Below are 24,594 nucleotides of genomic sequence, written 5' to 3'. Positions count from 1 at the left end.
AATAATAATAACAATAACAACAACAATAATAATATATTAAACCCCGCCCATCTGGCCAGGCCTCCCCAGCCACTCTGGGCAGCTCCCAACAGAATATTAAAAACACAATAAAACATTAAAAACGTCCCTAAACTGGGCTGCCTTCAGAAGTCTTCTTAAAAGTCAGATAGTTGTTTATTTCCTTGACATCTGATGGGAGGGCTTTCCACAGGGAGGGTGCCACTACCGATAAGGCCCTCTGCCTGTTTCCCTGTAGCTTCACTTCTCACAGAGAGGGAAACTGCCAGAAGGCCCTCGGAGCTGGACCTCAGTGTCCGGGCAGAACAATGGGGGTGGAGATGCTCCTTCAGGTATACTGGGCCGAGGCAGTTTAGGGCTTTCAAGGTCAGCATCAACACTTTGAATTTTGCTCAGAAATGTACTGGGTGCCTATGTAGGTATTTCAGGCCCGGTGTTATATGGTCTCGGCAGCCATTCCCAGTCCCCAGTCTAGCTGCTGCATTCTGGATTAGTTGTAGTTTCCGGGTCACTTTCAAAGGTAGCCCCACGTAGAGCGCATGGCAGTAGTCCAAGTGGGAGATAACCAGCGTTCTCAGCCCTTCGGGACCAATGTGCAACTGGTGACACCCCAAGCTATCGGCCATGAGCACGATCTGCCACCTTAATCTTAGGCAGGCTATTCACCCTGTGGTCTGCCTGCCCAACGATCTAGGTAACACCCAACTTTACACCTCGGTATTGGAGAATGACAGCCTTCTATGGCTGGAGAGGATGTGCTCTAGTTCGGCTGGTGTGCCGCGACGTGCGGCGATGAGAAGGGCGATTTCCATTGTCACAGAGAGGAGAACTACCGTACCTATGTGCGGAGAACCTTCTCAGCATGGCTGCGTTTGAGCGCGCCCTTCACAAGATGGCGGCGATTCCTGTCATAACCCGCCTGCCTGCCCCGCCCGCACCACCACCACTCTCCGCTCTCTTTTATCTCTATGGTTCCTCCTCGAGCGTCCCTTTGACTTAGTTGTCTATGGTCTTCCGCACCCAATCGAAAGCCGCCGAGCGCTCCCCCTCCCCTACTCACCATCTCTGCAGCCGCAACCTCAGCCCAGACCCCCCAGAGAGGAAAAAGCAGCAGAACCCCCAGTATCCCAACATGCACCGCAACCTCGGGACGGCCCAGCCGGGTTCGACGGGAGGAGCGGAGCCACGTGGAAATGAAACGATGCATTTTGTAACGCATAAAAATCGGGTTACAGGTAGGTAGCCGTGTTGGTCTGGGTCGAAGTAAAATAAAAAAATTCCTTCAGTAGCACCTTAAAGACCAACTAAGTTTTTATTTTGGTATGAGCTTTCGTGTGCCTGCACACTTCTTCAGATACAGTGAAATAGAAGTCCCCAGGCACTTATGTAGAGAAGGGGTGGGGATGGGGAGGGGAGGGGGGATCACTCAGAAGGGTGGTGGAAGTGGGTGATTGACTGACTGATAGCTGATATCCGACTATTTAATTGCAACATACCATCTCAGGACTATTTAATTGCTCATCTTCTAACATTGTGTATGCCATCAAATGCCAACAGTGCCCTTCAGCTCTCTATATTGGACAAACAGGCCAAACCCTACGCCAAAGGATAAATGGACATAAATCTGACATCAGGAACCAGAAGACAGAAAAACCAGTAGGAGAACACTTCAATCTCCCAGGACATTCTATACAAGATCTCAAAGTAGCTGTCTTACTACAAAAGAATTTCAGAAATAGACTGGAAAGAGAAGTTGCTGAATTACAACTTATCACCAAGCTCAAAACCATGGAGGGACCTGGTTTGAACAGAGATATCAGATTCTTATCTCATTATACATGATAAGCGATCTTCAGCCATCTCAACCCTTGCTTTTTCATGCAAAACCATTTGCAGTCGTTTTCGGTCATCAACAGCTATCAGTCAGTCAATCACCCACTTCCACCACCCTTCTGAGTGATCCCCCCTCCCCTCCCCATCCCCACCCCTTCTCTACATAAGTGCCTGGGGACTTCTATTTCACTGTATCTGAAGAAGTGTGCATGCACACGAAAGCTCATACCAAAATAAAAACTTAGTTGGTCTTTAAGGTGCTACTGAAGGAATTTTTTTATTTTGCATAAAAATCGCACAGGGACTCCATAGGTGCAAAGAGAAGAGCCTCTTTTGTCCAGCCAGCATCCAAACTGTCACTCTGTCAGGGAGTGAGCGGCCTCTTCGGCGAGGAGCATGTGCTGGCAGAGAAATCAGCGGCTTGTGAAGCCTTATTACAGGAGATTGCAACCAACACAGCAATTGGCAAGTGTTTCTTACAGTCCTAATTATAGTCAATACAGAGTTAATTTTTTTAACTTTTTTAATGGTGGTGTGCCGCGTGATTTTTTTCACGGAACAAGTGTGCTGTGGCCCAAAAAAGGTTGAGAAACACTACTCTAGTTGCAGGTGGGGTTGATGAAGATATCCATTTTGCTGCTACAGGTGCACTGTGGCACTGTGTTCTCTATAAACACATAATTATTTCTTAAACATGCAAATGTTTCAACTTTGTAATATAAGCGGATCCTCTCCCTTTGTTTTCTATTGTACTGTAAATCACTTAGAATTCATAAATGAAATAAGCTGCCGTCCTCTCAATTCATGCTCCGCCATCATCTAACAGGGAGCAGCAGAGATTGGCTCCGCAGACTCCTCTTCCAAGAGCTTTCCTCCTTCCTCTCCCCTCCCCCTCTCATTTGCCTCCAAAGCTTAATTAATTAATAATTGCCCGTAAAATACTCCACGGTGCTTGGTGCTAATAAAAAAGCCTCCCCGCTTAAGTAGCATTTTATTATTATAGACGGCAAAATAAATAAGGGCCTTCTTTGGCCACCGCTATTTAGGATGAAGGGAGGGGAACAGAGAGAATCAAACCCACTGGTGCCTCTCATTTAAAATTGCCCACTTTGCTGAGTTCTGAGAGCTAATAAAGTGTGTGTTTGTTTGGGGGGGGCATGTTTCTGATGAAGTCAACAGTTAAGTGAAGATTGGTGGGCTGGGAAGAGATGCAGGTTGGTTATAGCTGAGAAAGAACGTACCCACAAATCATTCCCACCACCCTTCCTCCCTTATCAGTGACTTGAAATAATTAAACTCCATACATCTTGTGTGGCAGGAATTCTCCCTCCCCTCTCCCCTCCTTTAGAATATTTGCATTGCAGGCTGATTAAGCTGTAATTATCACCCATTTACCGCCTGAGATGCAAAGAGCATTTTTCACTCTTGACAGGAAACTGCAATGCTATTCTGTGTGTGGTTCCAGTTGTTGCTACTGAAAACAGAGGATAGGGAAGAAGAGCAAAATATCCCTCCTCTTTCTAGCAGTTATGAACGCAAGCTGCAAGCCGGTGAAGTCCCAGGGTCCACGCTGGGAACCGGCTGCAGCAAATTTGGGGATTATTATTTTTTTAACCTATACTTTTCACAACTACAATTTCGTGAAATGCAACAGATTGTTAACCAATTAGAGTCACAATGCATGGTCCAGAGCACAGCGCGAAGCTGTCGTCGGAACAGCAACAACGGAAGGGGGACTCGATGGAAGGGAATCAGATCCAAATAAGAGATGAGACCATCAGCCAAGTTGAGTTATCCATAAATAGGTGGCATGGATTTGTTTCCTTTGCCAGAAGCAAATGCAGTAAAATGGTGCCGTACTTCTCCAGATTGGTCCAACCCTTTTGCTTTTCTTGATGCTTTCATTTTGTGCCTGCGTCCCCCTCACTCACCCACCCCCAACATCAAAGCAGCTGAACAGATCTCCTGGTAACCAAACTTCCAACAAATTCAAACAGGAGGCTTTCCAATGTTTTGCTAATGTTCATCTAAGCAGCTGTCGGTGAGATCTTGGAAAGTAACTCTGGCATTCCTAAGAGAGAGCGAATGGTGGCAGAAAAATGCAGGGAAAGGAGCTGCAGAGAAATATGGCACAGAGACAAAATACAGGATTTGGGGGGGGAGATGAGGGGGCCAAAGGAAAAGGGGCACCCCTTCTTTATTTATTTGGAGTCTTTGCATCCTGCTCCCCAGCCAAAAAGGCTCCCGGAACAGCTTGTTGTTCTTGTTGTTTAATCGTTTAGTCGTGTCCGACTCTTCATGACCCCATGGACCAGAGCACGCCAGGCACTCCTGTCTTCCACTGCCTCCTGCAGTTTGGTCAGACTCATGTTGGTGGCTTCAAGAACACTGTCCAACCATCTCGTCCTCTGTCGTCCCCTTCTCCTTGTGCCCTCCATCTTTCCCAACATCAGGGTCTTTCCCAGGGAGTCTTCTCTTCTCATGAGGTGGCCAAAGTATTGGACCCTCAGCTTCAGGATCTGTCCTTCCAGTGAGCACTCAGGGCTGATTTCCTTCAGAATTGATAGGTTTGATCTTCTTGCAGTCCATGGGACTCTCAAGAGTCTCCTCCAGCACCATAATTCAAAAGCATCAATCCTTCGGCGACCGGCCTTCTTTATGGTCCAGCTCTCACTTCCATACATCACTACTGGGAAAACCATAGCTTTAATTATACGGACCTTTGTTGGCAAGGTGATGTCTCTGCTTTTTAAGATGCTGTCTAGGTTTGTCATTGCTTTTCTCCCAAGAAGCAGGCATCTTTTAATTTCGTGACTGGTGACAGCCAGGCAAAACAAGGCAGTCTCTGCCCCTGCAGGATTAAAACCACAGAATTGTAGAGCTGGAAGGGACCCCAAGAGTCATCTAGTCCAACCCTCTGGAATGCAGGAATTTTTGGCCCAAGTGGGGCTCGAACCCTCAACCCTGAGATTAAGCGTCTCATGATCTACTGATTAAGCTATCAAGCCTCTTCCAACATGGAATGCAAGGAAAGAGGAAAATCCAGTTCAAATTTCCCACCGGCAATGGCCTCCTTTAATGTTAGTGACAGTTATGTTCCCGATTCATTCATTAATTTCATAGAGTTTATATAACCACCTGATCATAGAAAAGACCCTCAAAACGGTTGATGAAAAGACAATTATGTACACAATCACCCCCCCTTTTTGCAACTATACTTTTAAACATAAGGGAAAGGGATACCTGACAGTTATGTTCAGTCGCGAACGATTTTGGGGTTGCGGCGCTCATCTCGCTTTACAGTCTGAGGGAGCCGGTGTTTGTCCACTTCCACAAACAGTTTTTCCGGGTCATGTGGCGACAAAACTAAGCCGCTTCTGGTGAACCAGAGCAGCACACGGAAACACCATTTACCTTCCCGCTGGAGCGGTACCTATTTATCTACTTGCACTTTGACATGCTTTCGAACTCGTAGGTTGGCAGGAGATGGGACCGAACAACAGGAGCTCACTCCATTGCGAGGCCTCGAATCGCTGACCTTCTGATCAGCAAGTCCAAGCAGCACAGTGGTTGAAACCACAGCGCCACCCACGTCCGACTTTTAAACATAGAAAAATGTTAAAACTGCACTGGACAAGACTAAACCAAATTAAAACTCATGCAAGCTTTCTGGGCAGCATTGCCTGCACAAGAATGTCTTCAGCAACCTAGTTCACCCCAGCATTCCTCTGTGTCAAGTCCCTGACACTTCTTAAGATGAAGAGGACTGAACCTGGGACCTTCTGCACTGGGATGGCAGACCTCAACGTCCCCAATCATGTTGGCTGCTGGGGTTTGCAGCCCAACATAACTGGGTGCAGTTCCACACAAGTTCAGAATTTCTGCCTGTAAGTTGAGGCCGTTTTCCATGGCAAACTGTTGCCTGCATCGCGGGTCAACATCGCCCGTCAACTGAGGGCTGATCCAGGACCCCAAAATGTGCAGAGGATGGTTCAGTCCAAAGGTATTTCATCCTGGAAGTCCAGAAAACCAATGCTGATAGGCTCCTGGGAAGGCCACCTGGGTGGGGCTAAGGACTTTATAAGGGCTGCCTAAAAAGGACTGTTCTGAATTGAAATTCTTTGGGGAGGACTGGGACGAGGACGCTAAACTGAACAGAAATATCATCCAAAGTGCAACAGTGACCTCTGCTGATGGGAAAAGGGGACACAAGAAATGCAATTTATTGCCTTTTCTGTGAGATGTGCTTTAAAAAGAAAAGGTACAGTACTGTTGTCTTAAAAAATCACTTTTGCACATGCAAAGCATTCAGCCCTCCCTTTTTTTATAAAAAAAACACGCTGCTTTTAGTCAGAAGAGGAAGGCTCGGGGCCACTATGCACCTGTAAGTCCTTAATCCTATATAATAATGTCCAAGTTGTCCCTGCGTCCAGTTGTCCCGTGTGTCCCTGGGGTACTGCGCATGGGCCCCAGGGACACAGGGATTGGACAGCAGAGACGACGTACACACGCGCGCACACGCTCTCCCCCCCCCTCTGCCAACTGCCACTCCCGGCCGGACAAGCGCCTCAGTGTGCTTGCGCTAAAGAGCGAGGAGGAGGAGGAGGCTGCTTTAGCCCCCTTCCCCCCCCCCCTACGACCAGCAGACCAAGGGGCTCAGTACCTTGGATGCCGGTCTGGTGGGACATGACGGCAAGCAGCCGCCAGGAACTGCCGCCTCTCGGGCCGGGGGCAAAGGCAGGAAGCGGCGCCGGGGAAAGAGAGCCGCAACTCAGCACCTCGCTTGCCTTCGCCCTGGCGGAGCCTCCTTCGGGCCAGGCAGCGGCGCCAGGACTCGGGCCGGAGACACCGGGGAAGCGGCAGAGACACCAGGAAAGCGGCAGAGTCACCGCTGCCATGTGCAGCTGAGGACGCGGCGGGCGTCGAGCCGAGGGGGCCGCCGGGGAGGCCGCCTCGAGCTCCGGGCTCCTTCCTTCCTCCTCCTCCTCCAGCAGCAGCAGCAGGAGCGCGACAATGGTGGGACCCCCTCCTCCCATCTCCCGGCAGCTCCGGCCGCCCCTCGCGGCTCCTCATGGGCGTCGCCATAGCCTCTGGCTGGCTGCTGGAAGAGGAGGAGTAGGCTCGCTGGCCCTGGGATCCACCCACCGCCGCCTCCTTTCCGCCCCTTGGCTGCCTGAGCCCCGACACCTCTCCTTTTCCTAGCGGTGCCCATGGTGTCCTGGTCGAGGAGGTGTCGCCGCGGCCCCGGCTTCTGCCGAGACGCGCTCTAGCGCCCGTTTTTAAACGGGCTGAATTCCACTAGTAATAATAATAATCTCTTCACTTCGGAATCCTTAGCAACTGGAATTCAGAGGTGTACCTTATCAACCGGGAGATCACACAACCCTTAAAACGCAGTGCCATAAATCTCCCCAAATTAGTCTGGGATTAAAAAGGGGTTTTTAGGGTTCTTCTTACAGTCAAGGCGAAGGGAAAATATGTATATCTCATGGGCGTTCACGCCCTGAATTATCTTGCTTGAGCTTTGGAATCCAAACTGCACGTGAGAGATAAGTAGGAGAGAACACGGCAGCAATTCCTAGTGCCGACCTGGGAGGGTTGGCGCCTTTTCCAAAGCGACAGAGAAAACGAGAACGAACTCGGGCCCAGTTCTCTCGCTCAAAATTTTCCTGCGATTTAAAGATAATCGGGTCGTTAGGGTTGTTTTACAGCCGGCTAATTCGCACCGTCCAAGGCTACACAAAGTCCACGCAATAAGGAACAGGTGGAAGAATGGGGTTTTGCTTCATCGGGAAGCTGAAATGATGAGATCCAAAATACAGAAGTCTTGGATTTAGGCTTTTACTTAGCCAGAGCAACGGTTCCAACCAGCCTCCTGCAAATTTAATGCCCTGCATATGTTTTGGCTTATGACTTCCATAAGTCCCTGTAGGAAGCATTGGTTATGTACCACCCTAGAAACTTTCAGGTTGGCGGGCAAAATACAAATCCGCCACGTCAGAGTGGAGCCATTGATGTTAATGGACATGGCTAAATTAGGTTCATTTATAAAAACACTAGCTGGCCCGGCCACAAGTTGCTGTGGCTCATCCCTGTGACTATCCCCACCCTGTTCCGACCCCCTCCTCTTCCCACCCCACGGCTCATCCCTGTGATTGGCCCCACCCTGTCCCAACCCATGACCTATCCCGGTCCCTCGGCCCAGTCTGCAAAGCCGAGCCAAGATGCTGTGGAGAGGGAAGGTTTCCTAGCTGCAGTACCAGTGTAGCCATCGCTAGAGGCTCCCAGCATCCCCGGCTGTCTCTCTCCTCTCCTGTGCTCCCAGCATCCCCGGCTGTCTGAGTTTTGTGTTCTAGAACAGTGGGTTTTACCTGCTTTACCTGCCATAGGTGTGACATCTATCTATGTAACCTGTATATGGTCACTCGCATATTCGCTTGGGACGTTGTGTCCAAATTTGAACGCAATCGGTCAAGCGGTTTTGGAGAAAAGTGGAGACTAACCCACACGTGTTTTTCAATACAACATTTTTGGTCGCTGAAATTCATTCCGATTGTGCAGATAAAACATAACGGACAGAATTCTACAGGATGTGTTGCTAGTTCGTGAAAATAGTCAACGTCCAATGCTCCCTAGGCATGCAGGTGGCGGAGATGTCAGGGGCCATCCTGGCACCTGGGCATCTTCACTTGGTCACAAGTGGCCGACAGCCAGGTGCATAATGCGCCATGCAAATTTCATACTGCTGCATCATTCTGCACTAAACTGCATCTTCCGGCTTCCTTTGTGCTTGATCTGGAAGCTGCAGTTAGTGCAGAATGCTGAGGTGTGATTGCTGACAAGAGCGAGGCCTTGTCAGCGTAGGATGCCTGTGCTCGGAGGTCTGGTTGCCAACTTGCTACCAGACCAAGTTCAAGGTGTTACTATTATATTTGGGGCCAGCTTACCTATGAGATCGCCTTACCCCACAAGTGCCAACTCAAGCAGCAGAATGGGCACTACTGCGGGAGCCAAATAATACTCGTTCCGCATTTATAAGAACTCGATCGTTTAGTGTGGCAGCGCTTACCCTTCGGAACTCCCTGCCTCTTGAGATCAAGCAGGCACTATTCTTTTCGGTGCCTGCTAAAAACATTCTGGTTTAAACAAGCCTACCCAGATGCTTAGAAAGTTGACGTGATTTTTATCTGTTTTGGCATTTTAGCTTTTGTATGTCTTAAAGCACGGTTGTAATTTTCTCTTGGTTTTCTTGTATTTTCTTTCAGTCTCGTTTCCCCCTCCAGTGAAGCAGTGTATAAATTTTATTTACAGGTAGGTAGCCGTGTTGGTCTGACGTAGTTGAAACAAAAATTTAAAAAATCCTTCCAGCAGCACCTTAGAGACCAACTAAGTTTGTCATTAGTATGAGCTTTCGTATGCAGAAGTGTGCACACCCCACCCCCAGAATGCGCGCCCCGCCCCACCCCAGAATGCACGCCATGTCCCTGGGGGCAGCGCGCCTGCTCTCTGCCCCCGCCGCTGAGGGTATGATATGTTAATTCGGGTGGTCCTAGGCCAGGCATCCTCTGTGCCGCTTGAACTACCTGACTGGTTTTGTTAGAAAACATTAAAGAAAAGAAAAGAAAACAAAAGAGGGGAGAAAAGAAATGTAGGATGAAATGTGACATATAATAATGTGTGCTTTAGTACTGTATATATTTTCAGATTGGTCTTCTGCAAACACCTTACCTTAGGTATTCAACATCATTCTTGCTATATATATAATTTTTTTATTAAATTTTCTATTTTACAATTTAAAATACTCTTTTAAACATCTTTAAAATATCAGTGACTTCCCTTCTTCTCTTTCCATGGTTCTTTTTGCATATGTTAAGTCCCTGCATATTTTGCAAAAACTAAACCATTCAGTATTCCATTCCAGTGGTATCTTGGTTCTCAAACTTAATCCGTTCCGGAGGTCCATTACAAAAACCAAAGCGTTCCAAACCCAAAGTGCGCCTTCCCATAGAAAGTAATGCAAAACGGATTAATCCGTTCCAGACTTTTAAGAACAACCCTTAAAACAGCAATTTAACGTGATTTTTACTATCTAATGAGACCATTGATCCATAAAATGAAAGCAATAAACAATGTACTGCAGTTACACAATCAATCCATCAGTAGTTGAACTGGGTTCCACACAATCAGAAAAACAAAACAAAAAAGAGCCGCAAAAACAAAAACACTAAATAAATAGCAAAACCAGACAGACCTTTGGGAAACTTGAAAGTAAATACTTTCACATACAGTGGCACCTTGGTTCTCAAACTTAATCCGTTCCGGAAGTCTGTTCCTAAACCAAAGCGTTCCAAAACCGAGGCGCGCTTTCCCATAGAAAGTAATGCAAAACGGATTAATCCGTTCCAGACTTTTAAAAACAGCCCCTAAAACAGCAATTTAACATGAATTTTACTATCTAACGAGACCATGGATCCATAAAATAAAAGCAATAATCAATGTACTGTACTATAAAATAAACAAGACAGTATTGTAGATTATAAAAAATTAAAATTATTATTATTTTCTTACCTGCACTGATGATAGTCATTATTTGGATGGGAGGGCTTTTATCCATTTCCGCAGTCACACAATCAACCCATCAGCAGCTGAACACAATCACAAAAGTAAATTAACTGAAAAAGCCGCAAAAACAAAAATGCAAAATAAATAGCAAAAACAAAAGCGCCAAACTTAATCCGTTCCGGAAGTCCGTCTGACTTCCGAAATGTTCGAAAACCAAGGCGCAGGGTCAGATTGGTGCAAGCACCCCGGAAACAATATCTGACAGCCGCATTGGACGTTCAGCTTCCGAAAAACGTTCAAAAACCAGAACATTTACTTCCAGGTTTTCGGCGTTGGGGGACCAAGGCGTTTGGGTACCAAGGTGTTTGAGAACCAAGGTACCACTGTATTGCATCCATCAAAACTTATTTACACTGTTGAATTTATCTTAATGCTGCCAACGTTTTCAGGTGTACACAATTCCCCCCCCATAAATCCAATAACCGTTTTCAAATCTTCTCCAAACATACATCTTTCCTTGCTTTCTACATGGTTCCCCTTTGCTTCTTTTTAAAATATTCACAACACCCTTGTGAGGTAAACCGGGCTGATAAGAGTGTCTGTCCCAAGCTCACTCACTGTGAAGGGATTTGTAGAGATTTAAACCTAGGGACACCCGCCCCCGACCTTGCCTCTGTCCTTGCATTAAGCTCTATTATTATTTTGCACAAGTGAAACTTTTGTGTGTGTGTTTTTAAGTAATTTTCTTAATTTTAGTGAGATTTTGGCACAAGCTACTTTAGGCTACCGTCTCGTGCATGCTTACCTGCGAGAAAACTCAGAGGTGGCACGAGCAGATTTTGCATTGCTGGGGGTCGAAGAATGCTGGAAATAAGCATGTGAAATTAGCAAGTGAAAAATACGGTAAATGGTGCGTGGTTTTTTTTGTTAACTTTCTGGAAGGGCAATTTATTCAAATTTATTCATGGGTCTTACAGAGTCCTGGTTATATGTCATCCCTCTCTCTTCATATATGTCCTTTTCTGTGTTTTTTTCTTTTTCTTTTCTCTCTTCATATGCGTGTGGTGTTTTTTTCTCCTCCCCATTCTCTCTCTTTTCTTTCACTTCTTTTTTTTTTCTTGCATGAGAAGCAAGGATGTTTCACGTATACTGGGTTTTTTTTTGGGGGGGGTCTACATATTTTCCACAACAATAAAAATGGGGGGGGGAATAGGGTCCCAAAATTCAGAATTGAGGGGGGGAAATACTCTGCACATGCTCAGGAACACCTTTAACTCTATACTCTTCCCATGCTTGAGGCCCAACCTATATGAGGCGATTCCAGAGGCCAATAATCTTCCCACTGCCCTAAGTTTAAGCTTCCACCATAATTTTTTTAAACGGTTTAAAAAAATAAAATAAACGTTTTTTAAAAAAACAAAACAAAACTCTGCACCTCTCTAGGCTTTCACTCTCTTTTCCCCCGTTAAGTCCTCCAGCGACCCATAACTCTACGCGGCCCTGCCCGCTAGCGCGCATGCGGGCATCTCTCCGGCCCGCTCGGCCCAACCGTTTCTCGTTTCCTCCTCCCTCCCAATCTCTTATCTAACCACCCAACCTTGCTTTAAAAAAAGAAAGGAAGGGAAAAGGGGGCGGGGCCTTCCTTACATCCTTCAACGCACGTCGGCGTGAAAAAAAACAACAACCCAACCCTTCTCTGCCCCTCCTCTGCGATTACCTTATTGGCCGGGGCGCGGCCGCTCGGCCAATCGCTTCACATCCGCGGCGCGCGCCGGGGCCCGCCTCTCGCCTGAGGGGGCTCGCCTGCCGATTGGCTCTTGAGAAGAGAGATGTTGGGCGGGCGGGAGCGAGGGGAAGGATGTGAAACAGGGAGAGGCGCGCGGGAGCGCGCACGTCGAAGCGCGCGTCCAATCGGGCGTTCCCAGACGCCGCTGCGCGTCGTTCCTATTGGGCGCGGCGCCCGTCCCTCCGCTTGTTGCTGAGGTTCGGTTGAGGCGCGTCAAGTTAGGTCGGCGGCGGCTGGGGCTGAGGAGGAGGAGGAGGAGGCGGCAGCAGAGGGGAGGAAGGAAGGAAGGAGGTGGCGGCGGGGAGAGGGGGAGAAAACAAAACCACCCCGATAAAAATAACAGCAGCCCTGCGAGGAAGGCCCGGCCAAGCTGACGGAGCGAGGCCGCCGCCGCCTCCTCTCCCTCCCGTTCGCCGCCGGTGGGCGGGTGGGCGGCAGCCATGACGCTGGAGTCCATGATGGCCTGTTGCCTCAGCGACGAGGTGAAGGAGTCGAAGCGCATCAACGCCGAGATCGAGAAGCAGCTGCGGAGGGACAAGCGCGACGCCCGCAGGGAGCTCAAGCTCCTCTTGCTCGGTCAGTCCTGAGGGGAAGGAGGGAGGGGAGGGGCGCGCACAGACACACACACCCTCCGAAGTGGGGGGGGAGGGGGCTCCCGATACCGACACCTCCACCCCCCCCCAATCGCTGCCCGTTAGGAACCGAAACAAACCAACCCTCCACGGGGCCTCCTTTGAATGCCCGCCTTGCCTTCCCCACCCCACCCCCATGCTTATACTGTATATACATACAGTACATGCACAAAACTAATATTTACTAATATGAATACATATACTGTATGCATGTGTATACACACACACAGAATGTATACACACAGATACATATATAGATACGCCTCCCCCACCCTACCCATGCTTATATATATATATATATATATATATATATATATATATATACTGTATACCAAAAAAATGTACACACACAAAAAGATGGATACACACATACGAATGTAAACACACACATATATATATGCCTTCCACCACACTCCGCCTATACACACACACACACACACACATATATATACAGTATATGTACATACTCAAAAATGTATATATATAACACATATGTAAATGTATGCACACACACAAATGTATGTACACACACATATTTATACATATGCCTTCCCCCACCCCACCCATATATACACAAAAAAGATATGCACACAAACCTATATATGTACATACTTTAAAAAGTGTGTGCATATATATATTTATACCATATATATATATATATAACACAAATTGTACACACACACACATATTTACAATTAATCATAATATTTTTATTATTTATACCCCACCTATCTGGCTGGGTTTCCCCAGCCACTCTGGGCGGCTTACAACACACACAAAAATGTTAAAACATTAAACATTAAAAAAAATTCCAGATCCAGGATTGCCTTCAGATGTCTTCTAAAAGTCAGATAGTTGTTTGTTTCCGTGACATCTGATGGGAGGGCGTTCCAGAGGGCGGGCCCTCTGCTTGTACACACAAATACCGGTATGTACACACACACACACACACACACATCTTTCTATCTAAACTAAAATCATAGAATTATAGTATTGGGGGAACCATGGGGAGTCATCTAGTCCGACACCCCCCCACAATGCAGGAATGTGTGTTTTTTGCCCAATGCGGGGCTTGAACCCATGGCCCCGAGTCTGAGCTATTCCATAGGCGCAACTGCTATTCCATAGGCTAACAAACATGTTGTTTATTAGCTATCTGCCATGGGTGCTTTAGTGGAGATTCCTGCGTTGCAGGGGGTTGGACTAGATGGCCCTCGGGGTCCCTTCCAATTCTTTAATATTCTGTTTCTGTACGTATTCTATATGTGCATAGAGTGAGTGAACATATACATCTGTATACATATATACACACACATATCTATAGATACACTTATACAGACACAGCTATATACATATACATACATATATTTATTATTATTTATTAAATTGTTGTTCACTTTATCTTGATCAGGGCAACCTAGAGCAACCTTTGTTGTTGTTTAGTCGTTTAGTCGTGTCCGACTCTTTGTGACCCCATGGTCACGAAGAGCAACCTACAACCTACCAAAACACTCCACTGAGATGCATTAAAACCAATACATTAGAACATCTCTCTCTCTCTAGGTTGAATCCAAACTAAGTTCTAAGAGTAGACTCGCCAGAAAAAAACCTCAATGTGTCTTAAGGAAACCGTGTACATTTATTACAATGAGTCCACTCTCTTAATGTCTTTATGCAAATGCATCCTGGGTTGAAGCCCAAGTTTCACTCGTAAGTAGGCCCAGCTGTCAAGAAAACACGACAGTTGTGCCCATTTCATTCTAATAGGTCTTCAGAGTCAACCCATAATGTCTTAGCATTAAGTTCTACTCAAGAGTAGATCCACTGGAGAAATCATTGGACCCAAGGAAATTATGTGCATTTTGTGTAATGTAAATGTAAATAATTTTTAATGGATTTGTTGTGACTAAAGTTGGATATAGCCCATAAACAGATGCGAAGAATGTTGACCCATTGACATTAATGGATTGTGTCCAATGTTAGCCTTATTTTGAGTAGATCAATTGGATATAAATAACTCCGCTAACGGTCCATTGACTTCAGTGGTCTGCTCTGAGTAAGGATGCAAGTTTGGTTCAACCAATTAACTTCAGTGCGTTTAAATCCTTAAATCTGGGTTGTATCCTTAGTAGATTCATTGAAATTTACTTGTGTCTCTGCGAAATATCCATGATTTACCTGGAACCATTGATATTCAGTGGGTCCACTCTTGAGTAGAACTTAGTTGAATTCAACCTGTGATGTCTTAGCATTAAGACCTAAAAGAGTTGACCATTTGGAATTCAAGTGCATGACTGACTTGGTTCCACTGACGTCAACAGATCTACTCTGAGTATAACTTAGTTGAATGCAACGTATTAATTTCATATATAGCATGATATAGCATTCTTTTAGCCCCTGAATAGCATCCTTGGTTTTCAGTTTACAGTACAAGTTGTATCCTATGTTACTCGCACTCTAAGTGGGCCGATTTAAATTAAATGAGTTTAAGGCCCATTGATGCCAGTGGTTCTACTCTTATAAAAGGCCATAAATATAACGTGTTGTTAATAGTCTATCCTTTCTGAAATTTTAAGTTCTTCTGAGGTCCGTTAATGGTAGTGGATCTGCTTTGCATAGCGTCTAGTTGGATGCAACTCATGTTGTATGTGCATGCATCCATATTTCATTTCCTCGTTGACTTACTTTTTAAACCTCTAGGCTTATCCCTGTGTGCCTTTTACTTTCGGTTGCGTCCAGCTAAGTTCTGCTCTGAGTATATAGACATGACCAACTTAGATCCATTAATTTCAGTGGGTCTATTCTGAGTAGGGGTTGGTTGGATACAATTCTGTTATGGGCATCACCCTGTGTGTTTATGTGCATACAATCAAACATATGGTAATACACACACAAGAATGTGTTTATTTTATGTGTGTAATATAACTGCAGCTGCTTAGCTATGTATATTTTATTTTTTAAAAAACTTAATATACTCCTTGATTGTAGAAAATTTCAGAATGGGTTTACAAAATATATATTGCTGCTTATTTGTCCTTATAATGTTTTATATTTATATTTTATATACATTTACAGTTGTGTGCAACATGGCAACCTATATATAACAGTATTAGGGCCTATTTGGCTCTATCCTACCACTTTAGATTGTCATAATTTCCCAAAAAGAATCATGGGAACTGTAATTTGTTAAATTTGTTAAAGGTGCTGAAACTTGTTAGGATATTCTGTATTCCCCTCACAGAGCTACAGTTTCAAGAGTTGTGTAACAGTAAATCTCTCTTTCTAGGAAACTTTGGGAATTGTAGCTGTGGAGAATAAGTACTGTATCTCTTAACAGCTCTTAGTGCCTTAAATGGGGCCTTACATGCTCAGATTTCATCTCCCTGCTCTCTCTTCTAAGGAACTCAGGGTGTGGTATGTTTTTTTAAATCCTCGCAACAACCTTTGTCAGGTACAAAGAGAGAGGCAGATTTTTTTCCAACTAAGAACTTCCTCTGCATATCAATCCTTTAAAGACAAACTAAAGATAAGAATCTCCTTCTCTTTGTATGCTTAAATGTGTATGTCCCTTTCTTCTCTTCCACTCTTTCCCTCTCCCTTATTATTGGCATGACAACAGCCCTGTGGAGCAGGTCAGGTTGAAAGAGAATGTGGCAGAATCTCTTCCGCTGTTTACACACAAATAGCTTTCCTTCTATATTGCCTCCTCAATAAGAAACCAAACATAAGCCTACCTTCTGATCTTCCTAGTAGATTTAAATTTATTCACTCACTTATGTATGTTTTTGAATACTTATCCCCTCAGAGCTTAAGGTGGTGCCTGTGGCTTTTGTCCTTCCACCTTTTCCCTCCCTCATCATTATTTTATGCTCAAAATAATGCTGTGAGGTAGGTTAGGAGGAGACCAGGAATTTGTCCCCATATGTTCTCAAGAGTAAATCAACCACAAGTGCCATCTGGGGCAAGGCGGCTCTAAAGTCTTATTTGTCAAATGATGGACTGGCTGTGATTATCAGTTAAACATCTGGGCTAGTTCAGAGGACAACCTTGAGCTAAGTTAAGAACTTGGAGAACTTGAAGAAAAATCACTTTATTCAGGGACAGTCCACATATATATTGGCCTATTCCTACCTCTTTTTCTTAATGGTGACTTGGACCATTCATAACGTAAGAATATTCTTCACAACTGTGAGTAGGGCAGTGGGGCGGAGGAGTGAAGACAAGTGACAACAATTAATTATAACGTAGTTCACTGCTCCTGCTCAGGCTGCCCAGAAACAGCATTTTGGTTCCTGAAATTTGTTCTGATTGTGCAAATAAAATATCTGATAGAATTCAACTGGATGGGATATGAGTGTTTGAAAACAGTCAAGATCCAATGATCCCCAGGCATGCACCTCCAGATTTTGGAGATGTCAGGCTCCATCCTTGTGCCCAGGCATCTTCACTTGGTTACAAATGGTCAAAAGCCAAGTGCAAAATGTGCCTGGCTAATTTTGAATACTGCTCTCACCATACCACTTCTCTTTCTCTTCCTGATAGTTCCCTCTTCACCCCATAGCATCTAATTCCCAGTCCTTGGCTAGCATTCCACATCAGTATTTTATTAACGACAGAATTATTGACAATAGGAATTACTTTCTTAGATTTATTTATATGACACTCCTTAGCTGTTTTATTTCTCCCAAAAGCTCTTGCTCCCTTCATCCCCCATTAAGGACCTCCCACCTCTCCTAGATGAACAAGTTTGGTGGCATCAGGAGCCACAGAGCATTGGGTGTCAGTTGGGGGTAAAATAAAAGTGGCTGGTGGGGTAAACTGACCTGCTTGAACCCCATTGCTACCTGTGGCTCTCCAGATGTAGGTGAACTCCACCTCCAATCCACCTCAGCCAGTGTGGGCAGAGAGCATGCAGTTGTTGTCCCTCAACATCTTGATCTCATTCCATTTTGAGCATGTGTGCATGGAATAAGGGTTAGTACCCAATGTCATTTCATAGTCACAGCATACTTCTTGAAATCGGTGGCCCCATTGATTTAGTAGGTCTGTTCAGAGTTTGACTTGGTTGGATGTCACCTAAGAAGAGGGGAAGCTGGGGTGCCCTTCATAGGGGTGGAGACTGCTAGTTGTTTTGAAGCAGGATATAGAAGTTTTGTTAACAAAAATAATTATCAGAGGGGTAGCCAGAGAGCTGAACGTCGAACTATCATGGTAGAGGGTGCTGCTGTCAGAAAATTCAGGCCCCTTTTTGAGTCTTACAGACCAAGGAGCAGACTGTGAGAAGCAGTCAGTTCTATTATATAATGTAGCTCTTCCTGGGATTTATATTCCACTCTCTAGCCAATGAGACTCTCGTTGGGGCTCCCTTTCCTGACAGCTGACTTCCTTTCCTTCTCAGAATTGCTGCATTTTTTTTATAAAAAAAATAGAATCGAAAGTAAGGGCCCCGCCCCAGTTAAGAACACCAGATTCTCTCAGACAACTTCATTCTTGGCCCTTTTCATCATGTCTCTTGTAATTCCCCCCCCCCCTAGGATTTATATCCTGCTTCCTAGCCAAAAGGCTGCCATGGTGGCTCTTCTTCCTGATATCCGCCCTCCTGCTAACCCCCCCCCCCAAAAAAAATTCCATAATTGCCTCCATCTGTGTGTGTGGAATGTTTGCCTTCCTCCCTAAGGCATAGAATCCAGGGAGTGAGTATTTCTTCTCTTCCCCCCCCCTCCATTTCCAGCCTTTCTGATGACTCTCTTCCTCCTTTTTGACATCTTCCCATCCTCTTTAGGCACATAGCAACCTCATACCTGAAGTTTCAGCCTGTACTATATGCTTCAAGGAGCTCTCTCATAGAATATTCCTTCTGCCCCCATCCACTTTTTGCTCCTACTGCCACCCCTCCCAAATGTAGTGTTACACATTAACATGTCTCTTCAGATGAGAGAGAAAGCAACCTTAACATTCTTACGCCACAGCAAAATAAAAAAATTAAGGAGTTGGTTTCAAACTTTAGGTGCCAACCCAGACTAGCCTGAATGCAGTTATGAATATGGTTAAACTAGCATAATGTTTCTCTTGAGTGTCTCTTCGTTTCGAGGCGACGATTCTCTCCTCCTAGTTGAGAGTTCTTTGGTCTCTAAATATGACCCTGATGAGCTAAGGACTGGTTGAAATGTGGCTTGCTGAGATGTAGACCTCTTCTGAGCTTGCTTTCTAGATTCACAAAGTTGAAATCCTTCTCTCAGCTTTACGCTCAAGCCATTTTTAAACCTGAAATAACCCTTCGAAGGAAGCAGTTTGTAGTAGTCTTGCCTCTGACCCTGCAGCTCAGTATGGTGTTCTCCCGATGTTGTTGGACTCAGACTATCTGGTAAAATAAAATAGGGGTCCCTGCTTAACTTCTAAAGTTAAGTAATTTATATCCAGGTACTCCATCTCCTTAAACCCATATAAATGTGCAGGGGATAGTTGTCATAACTTGGCTCAGTACATGGGCACAACTTTATTTTTACATTGATTTTCATAACTTAGTCCTGGCAGTAACTAGCGTTGGGAGTTTTGCTGTGACGCAAATTAAAATCATAAATGTTTCAGCGCTTCACAATCTTCAGGCTGAATAGCCTTAATAAGAAATTTGGGGAAACTTTGGTCTGGATGCACTGCAAAGATACCTTTGACCCTCAAAGCAAAGTTTCTAATAAAATTGTGCCATACCATCTAATTAGTACCACACCAGTTGGCCAAACTTGGAAATTCTGGGGATCAAACTGTGTTTAGATGCATTTAGATTGTGCAGAGCTAATTTGAGTCCATTGAGCTGCCTAAGTAGTGGGAGCTCAATAAGGCTCTGGCAGTCAGGTTTTTGAACTATAGTTGCTGCCTTTCCAACGCGAGATTCCAACTGCCCTATCATTTTCTTTATGTGGTCCTGGGTGCCTCAGCTAAGGCTGGAAAATCCCAAGCTTTTGCCCAGGTTTTTTTTTTTAAAAAAAGGTGCCATTATTTATACACTCAAATGTTTTTGCACTCCCTCAAGTGTTCAGAAATCCATTGGTGTGAAAACTGAGAATTCAAAGCTTCAGGTTTCCTTGTGCTCTGCTTGCGGCTACACCTGCTGGTGGGAGAAGGGTGCTCATCTTTTGAAGCAGGAATCTCTGACATCTCTCTGGTTACATACTAACTTTCAAAAGTGTTTTTTTTTCCTTCCCAGAATCTAGTCCCCAACCCAAGCAGGGTGTTTCCTTTAGCTTGTAGCCATTGGCAATCAAATTTATTTTACTGGGATCTTCTGGCCCCCCAATAGCAGCTATTTCAAAGAATTTTTTTTTTTGCCATTGGCTGTTCAGAAGTCATGATGTGTTTATCTCTTTTTAGTAATGTCCCCATCACAGTATTATCTTTTCTATATGGGATTGACTTTTAGGATCTATAGGGCTGGCAGTTGCTAACTGTAAAGTGGCAGCATTTTGGGATGTATCTAATTTGGAGGAGTGTCTGGCTGTTGCCCTGAATCTTCCTGAGATGTGTAGCTTTTGAACCTTGGTGTTAATGTTATACCGGTACTTCTTCCACAGTCACCTGGGCAAATGAGAAACCCATCCAGGTGTCCACGTATAGAAACTCTACAAAAGCTGACCCTTTCAGACTACAAACATTTGTAGTGGACATGCAGAAGCTGGCTATTAAACATTTTTCGGAGGTTAGCAGTTTTCATGTAGATTGGTTTGCAGAGGTATGAGTTTTGTGGAAATTTTCTGGGAAATTTTGCAGTGCAGATTAGGGTAATTTGCATTGGAAATTTTTCTGATTACCTAGAGAGTGATTCAATTTGACATGTTTATTTAAGTAACAGTGGTATTTTTTTATTATTTTAATGTTGACCTGCCAAACCTGCTTAATATTGTATTTGCATTTGGCATCCATTCATGGTTGCTAATGAACTTAGGAAATAATGTTTCCTCAGGAAAATAAAGCACCAGGAAACCTTCCACCCCACCACCATTGCTGACTTGAAAGATTTTACCGGGGGGGGGGGGAGAGAGAGATTGAGTATGAAGCGATCTGAGCAGGTAGTCTTCAACCTTTTCAGGCCAAGTACCCACCTTTCGCCCAAACATGCATCTGGAGATAGACTTTTTAAGTTTACACCATAGATCTGTACAGTGGTGGTACTGCTGCTCCAACCCACCTTAGATCAGGCCTTGACTCACCACATGCAGAGCAGTGGTCTGTGTGGATGCCCTTATGGAGGATACCCGTAGGTACTACTCACTGGAGCACCCAACTACAAAATGTGCATTGAGGGGGGGACCCCCAATTTATTTGCTGCTAGTTCACTTGGATTAGTGTGATTGGCTTGAGGGGAGGGAGTCCCCAAATAATGGTGGCCATTCATTCTAAATCCGCATACCTCTTTCCTACTTCTTTTGCTCATCTGGGGCAACAGAAGCGGAAGTGTGTGCAGGGTGTGGTTTGATCTGTTCATCTACACCCCATGGGAGATGGGACTCGTGGTCCAGAACATCTAGACTGTGCCAGGTTAGCTGCCCAGTTCTGCACTTGCTTTTGAGTCTTCGCTGTTGGGTCATTCTGCAGCCTCTAAGCAGTCCTTGGCCTCTGTGTTACCAGCCTCTTTCCCAACCCCTGAAGCTGCCTCAATATTGGAAGTTTTAAAATGTAGAGGGACAGGAATATTCCTTGAGAAATGAAGCCACCTCAGTGACGTTGGGTAGAGGATTTTCTACAGAAAATCTTCTTGTGTTAAGTGATCGCTAAAAATCTTCCTTTCTTTAGAAACACAGTATTTCATTCAATTATTGCATAAGATTGTGAATCTGTAACAGGTATCAGTCAGACCTGGCAGTTGGAATTTATACGTTCCCACAGCCTTGTCACTAGGCTGCGGAATTATTTACTAGTCTACTGAGAGACTGGTGGGCTAGTTAGAATGGCAACCAAATGGACAGGATGGGGTTGTCTATCTGTCTGTCCTCTACTGGCCACCTCCGCTCAACCTGCGTGGTTGCCCCTTGACGCTGCATGAGAAGTTATATGCAGGGATTCATTACCTGTCAAATTTTATCCTGAGAGAGAGAGTTTTAAAAGTGATGCATGAAACAATGTACAGAGTTTATAGTCTCACCTGTGTTCAGTGCCTCCATTTTAAAATAGCAACCACCTAGAAGTATAAGCAGTTCAGCTGTCATGCCTTAAATTATCTACAGATATTCTAATGAGAGAATTTCCAAGTAAATCTCTGAATTTGTCCATAATTTAAACCACACCTCTTTTTTCCCCTTGTATTTTTCTTGGGTATTTTGTTGCTCTTTTTCCTTCCTTCCTTAATCAAAATGAGCACGCCATACTTTTTTTTTTGCTTTGTTTGCTAAATAACAGCCAAATAAGCATGCAAGATTAGATATTGATCTGTATTAGGCAGTGGAAAACATTTTCTGGAAAACCCACACCACCAGCCGCTAGGCCACTGCTGTGTGTGTTTGGAGCAGGGATAGCTCAGTCAGTAGAGCACAAGGATCATGGGTTCCAGCCCCATATTGGGCAGAAGATTCCTGCATTGTGGGGGGTTGGACCAGATGACCCTTGTGGTCCCTTCCAACTCTACAATTCTATGATTATAGGCCTCTCTGCCAATAGATGTGCAGGTCATTATATACTGGTGTTCCTCTGTTGCAGTCTCCCTGAAGACCCACTACCACTGGGATAAATGTGCAATTCGTGTGCCCAGAATGGGCGATTGGGGAGGCAATATTAATTGGGACTGCCCTGAATTTGCAAAGATAAAGCCTGGCTGGTTGTTCTGTGAGCAACTTGAGAAAACTCTATAAATGTGCATTTCTGGTTCTGTTCTCCCCTCCCCCCCCAATAAATAAATGGTACTCCGGGTATGAGAAATATGGGGAATAATTGCTTCATCGGAAGAGAGGTGGGGTATTATTTGGGAGCATTTCTCAGAAGTCCCCATACGTGCAGGAGGAGAATTTCTGAACTCATGTAAACATTTCCGTGAGTTGCTGGCTCTGTTTTCTAGAGGGGAAGTCAGCTGGCAGCCATAACTTGGAGTGCATGTTGTCTAATCCAGGATCTTTGCAGACACTTGCTGCATGCAGGCAGGAGGGTGTTTCTCTGTTGACCAGAGAATAGAAGGCCAGGCTCCTCCTACTATTGATATACCGGGCCTGGGCAAGTCAGAGAGCTCGTAACTGGCTGCCAATCACAAGGCTGTTTCCATCTCTGCCTGAAGAAGGCTCCTGGGACTGAGCACAACTCCTTTCTTAGGCCTGAACTTTAGGAGCGGCGTTTGTCTTGCAGCAATTGAAACTAGTGGCCAGTGGTGTCGACTTTCCAGAGATTTCTGAATTGGGAAAATTTTCCCTGTGCAACTTTGGGTGATTCGAGTTGGGTAATCAAGAGGCGGGGAAATTTTTCCAAGTTTGTGAAGGGAGATGTCCCAGTGTGACCCAATTTAACACGTTTGTTTTCTTTGTATTTAGTAAATGAAGCAACAACAAAAAAGTTGGAGCTGCCAAGTTTGCTTAATATTTTATTTGTAATCGACATCCATCCGCTGTTGCTAATGAACATAAGAAACTGATTTTTCAGTGGGAAAAAATATATAAAATGTTCAGCCGCACGTTACTGTTGGTTATCCAGAGTGGTGGTGAATGCCAGTTTAAGGTGGTTCATAGATTTCCTGTTGGCTTGAGCCCTCTGCACATATTAACTCCTGCAGAGAAGGGCTGCAGGGCTTGCCCCCATGGCATGCAGTCCCCCCCCCCCCAAGTTATATACCACCACCACCCCTCAAGTTATATACCACCCTTCCTCCCGAAGGAGTCCAAGTTGGCAAATGCACCACTAAAACAATATGCAAAGCATTCTAAAAACCGTTACACTATCTCAGCCAAGGTTGCCAAGAACAGTGTCTTGTAGACATTGAATGCCTTCGTAAAGAGAACATTCCACAAACTGGGAGGTGTCACAGAGAAGGCTCTGCCAACCAGGCAGCCCCCAGTGTTGGCATCACCTGCAAGGTTGCTCACCTGCTGATCGTAGCGTCTGAGATGGGGGAAGGTGATATATTTAGCCATTCCATGGCGCCTTGCTGGTGCAGGTTTCTTGGATCCAGGAAAACCACCATGCCAGGCTCAGTGTGGGAAGGCTTCCTCTCCGCAGGTAGCCCACGTGTACTGGGGGTGGGGGAGCCAATCCCTCTTTAAGCATATGACGAGACCTACTCTGAACCCATGAGCTTGAAAATTTGGTGTTGGGGCCTAGTAATTGCTTCAGATTATTCAGTTTATGCAAGGGTGACTCCCTGGGGAGGGAGGTGGGTTAAAGGGGTGACAGAGAAGATATTGTCTCATAAAGTTTTGATTCTGGCTAATTAATTTGTGAGTATTTTTCTGCCCCCACTGTAGATAGAAATGGCTTTTTCATGAAGATTGCTTTGCGATTTTGATAATGGCTAACTCAAAAGATTCTTCAGAATTTTGTCATTTTAGTAAAGACATCTCTGTTAACTCTTAGGTGAGTGACTTGTGGCTGTTCTGGTTCTTAAACAATCTGAGCTGCCTCAGGAGTTTTTGGTGAGGATGCAGCTGCTATCAAGTGCTTTCAGTGTGTGGTGCCTCTTGTTTTCCTAGATGGGGGTAGGGAGGGGAGCTGTGTGTGTTGCACTTGTGTCCTCAGGCTTGTGGGCTTCCCTTAGGCATCTGGTTAGTCACTGGGTGGGCCTTTGGTCTGATCCAG

General features: G+C 45.2%; 2 protein-coding genes across 4 annotated transcripts in view; one reads left to right on the top strand and one right to left on the bottom strand.

Moving 5' to 3' along the window:
- Positions 1-12,284, bottom strand: part of LOC118086037 (mast cell protease 2-like) — a 76,587-nt gene extending 64,303 nt beyond the window's left edge. Inside the window, exons 1-3 of one of the 3 annotated variants that reach the window (XM_088673023.1) lie at positions 12,131-12,284; positions 11,219-11,277; positions 10,420-10,496 (exon numbers count right to left, since the gene is read on the bottom strand). In XM_088673023.1, coding sequence (XP_088529149.1) covers positions 10,420-10,465 — 46 coding nt within the window. In that variant the 5' untranslated portion in view covers positions 10,466-10,496; positions 11,219-11,277; positions 12,131-12,284. The other 2 variants (XM_088673024.1, XM_088673025.1) reach the window with 2 other exon arrangements.
- Positions 12,285-12,419: 135 nt separating this feature from the next.
- Positions 12,420-24,594, top strand: part of LOC118086473 (guanine nucleotide-binding protein subunit alpha-11) — a 30,705-nt gene continuing 18,530 nt past the window's right edge. Inside the window, 1 exon segment of the mRNA XM_088673022.1 lies at positions 12,420-12,775. Coding sequence (XP_088529148.1) covers positions 12,640-12,775 — 136 coding nt within the window. The 5' untranslated portion in view covers positions 12,420-12,639.

The sequence above is a fragment of the Zootoca vivipara genome, chromosome 6 (genome assembly GCF_965207765.1).
Source record: "Zootoca vivipara chromosome 6, rZooViv2.hap1.1, whole genome shotgun sequence".
In the NCBI taxonomy this organism is placed as follows: Eukaryota; Metazoa; Chordata; class Lepidosauria; order Squamata; family Lacertidae; genus Zootoca; species Zootoca vivipara.
This window is presented reverse-complemented; position numbering and strand designations above follow the sequence as displayed.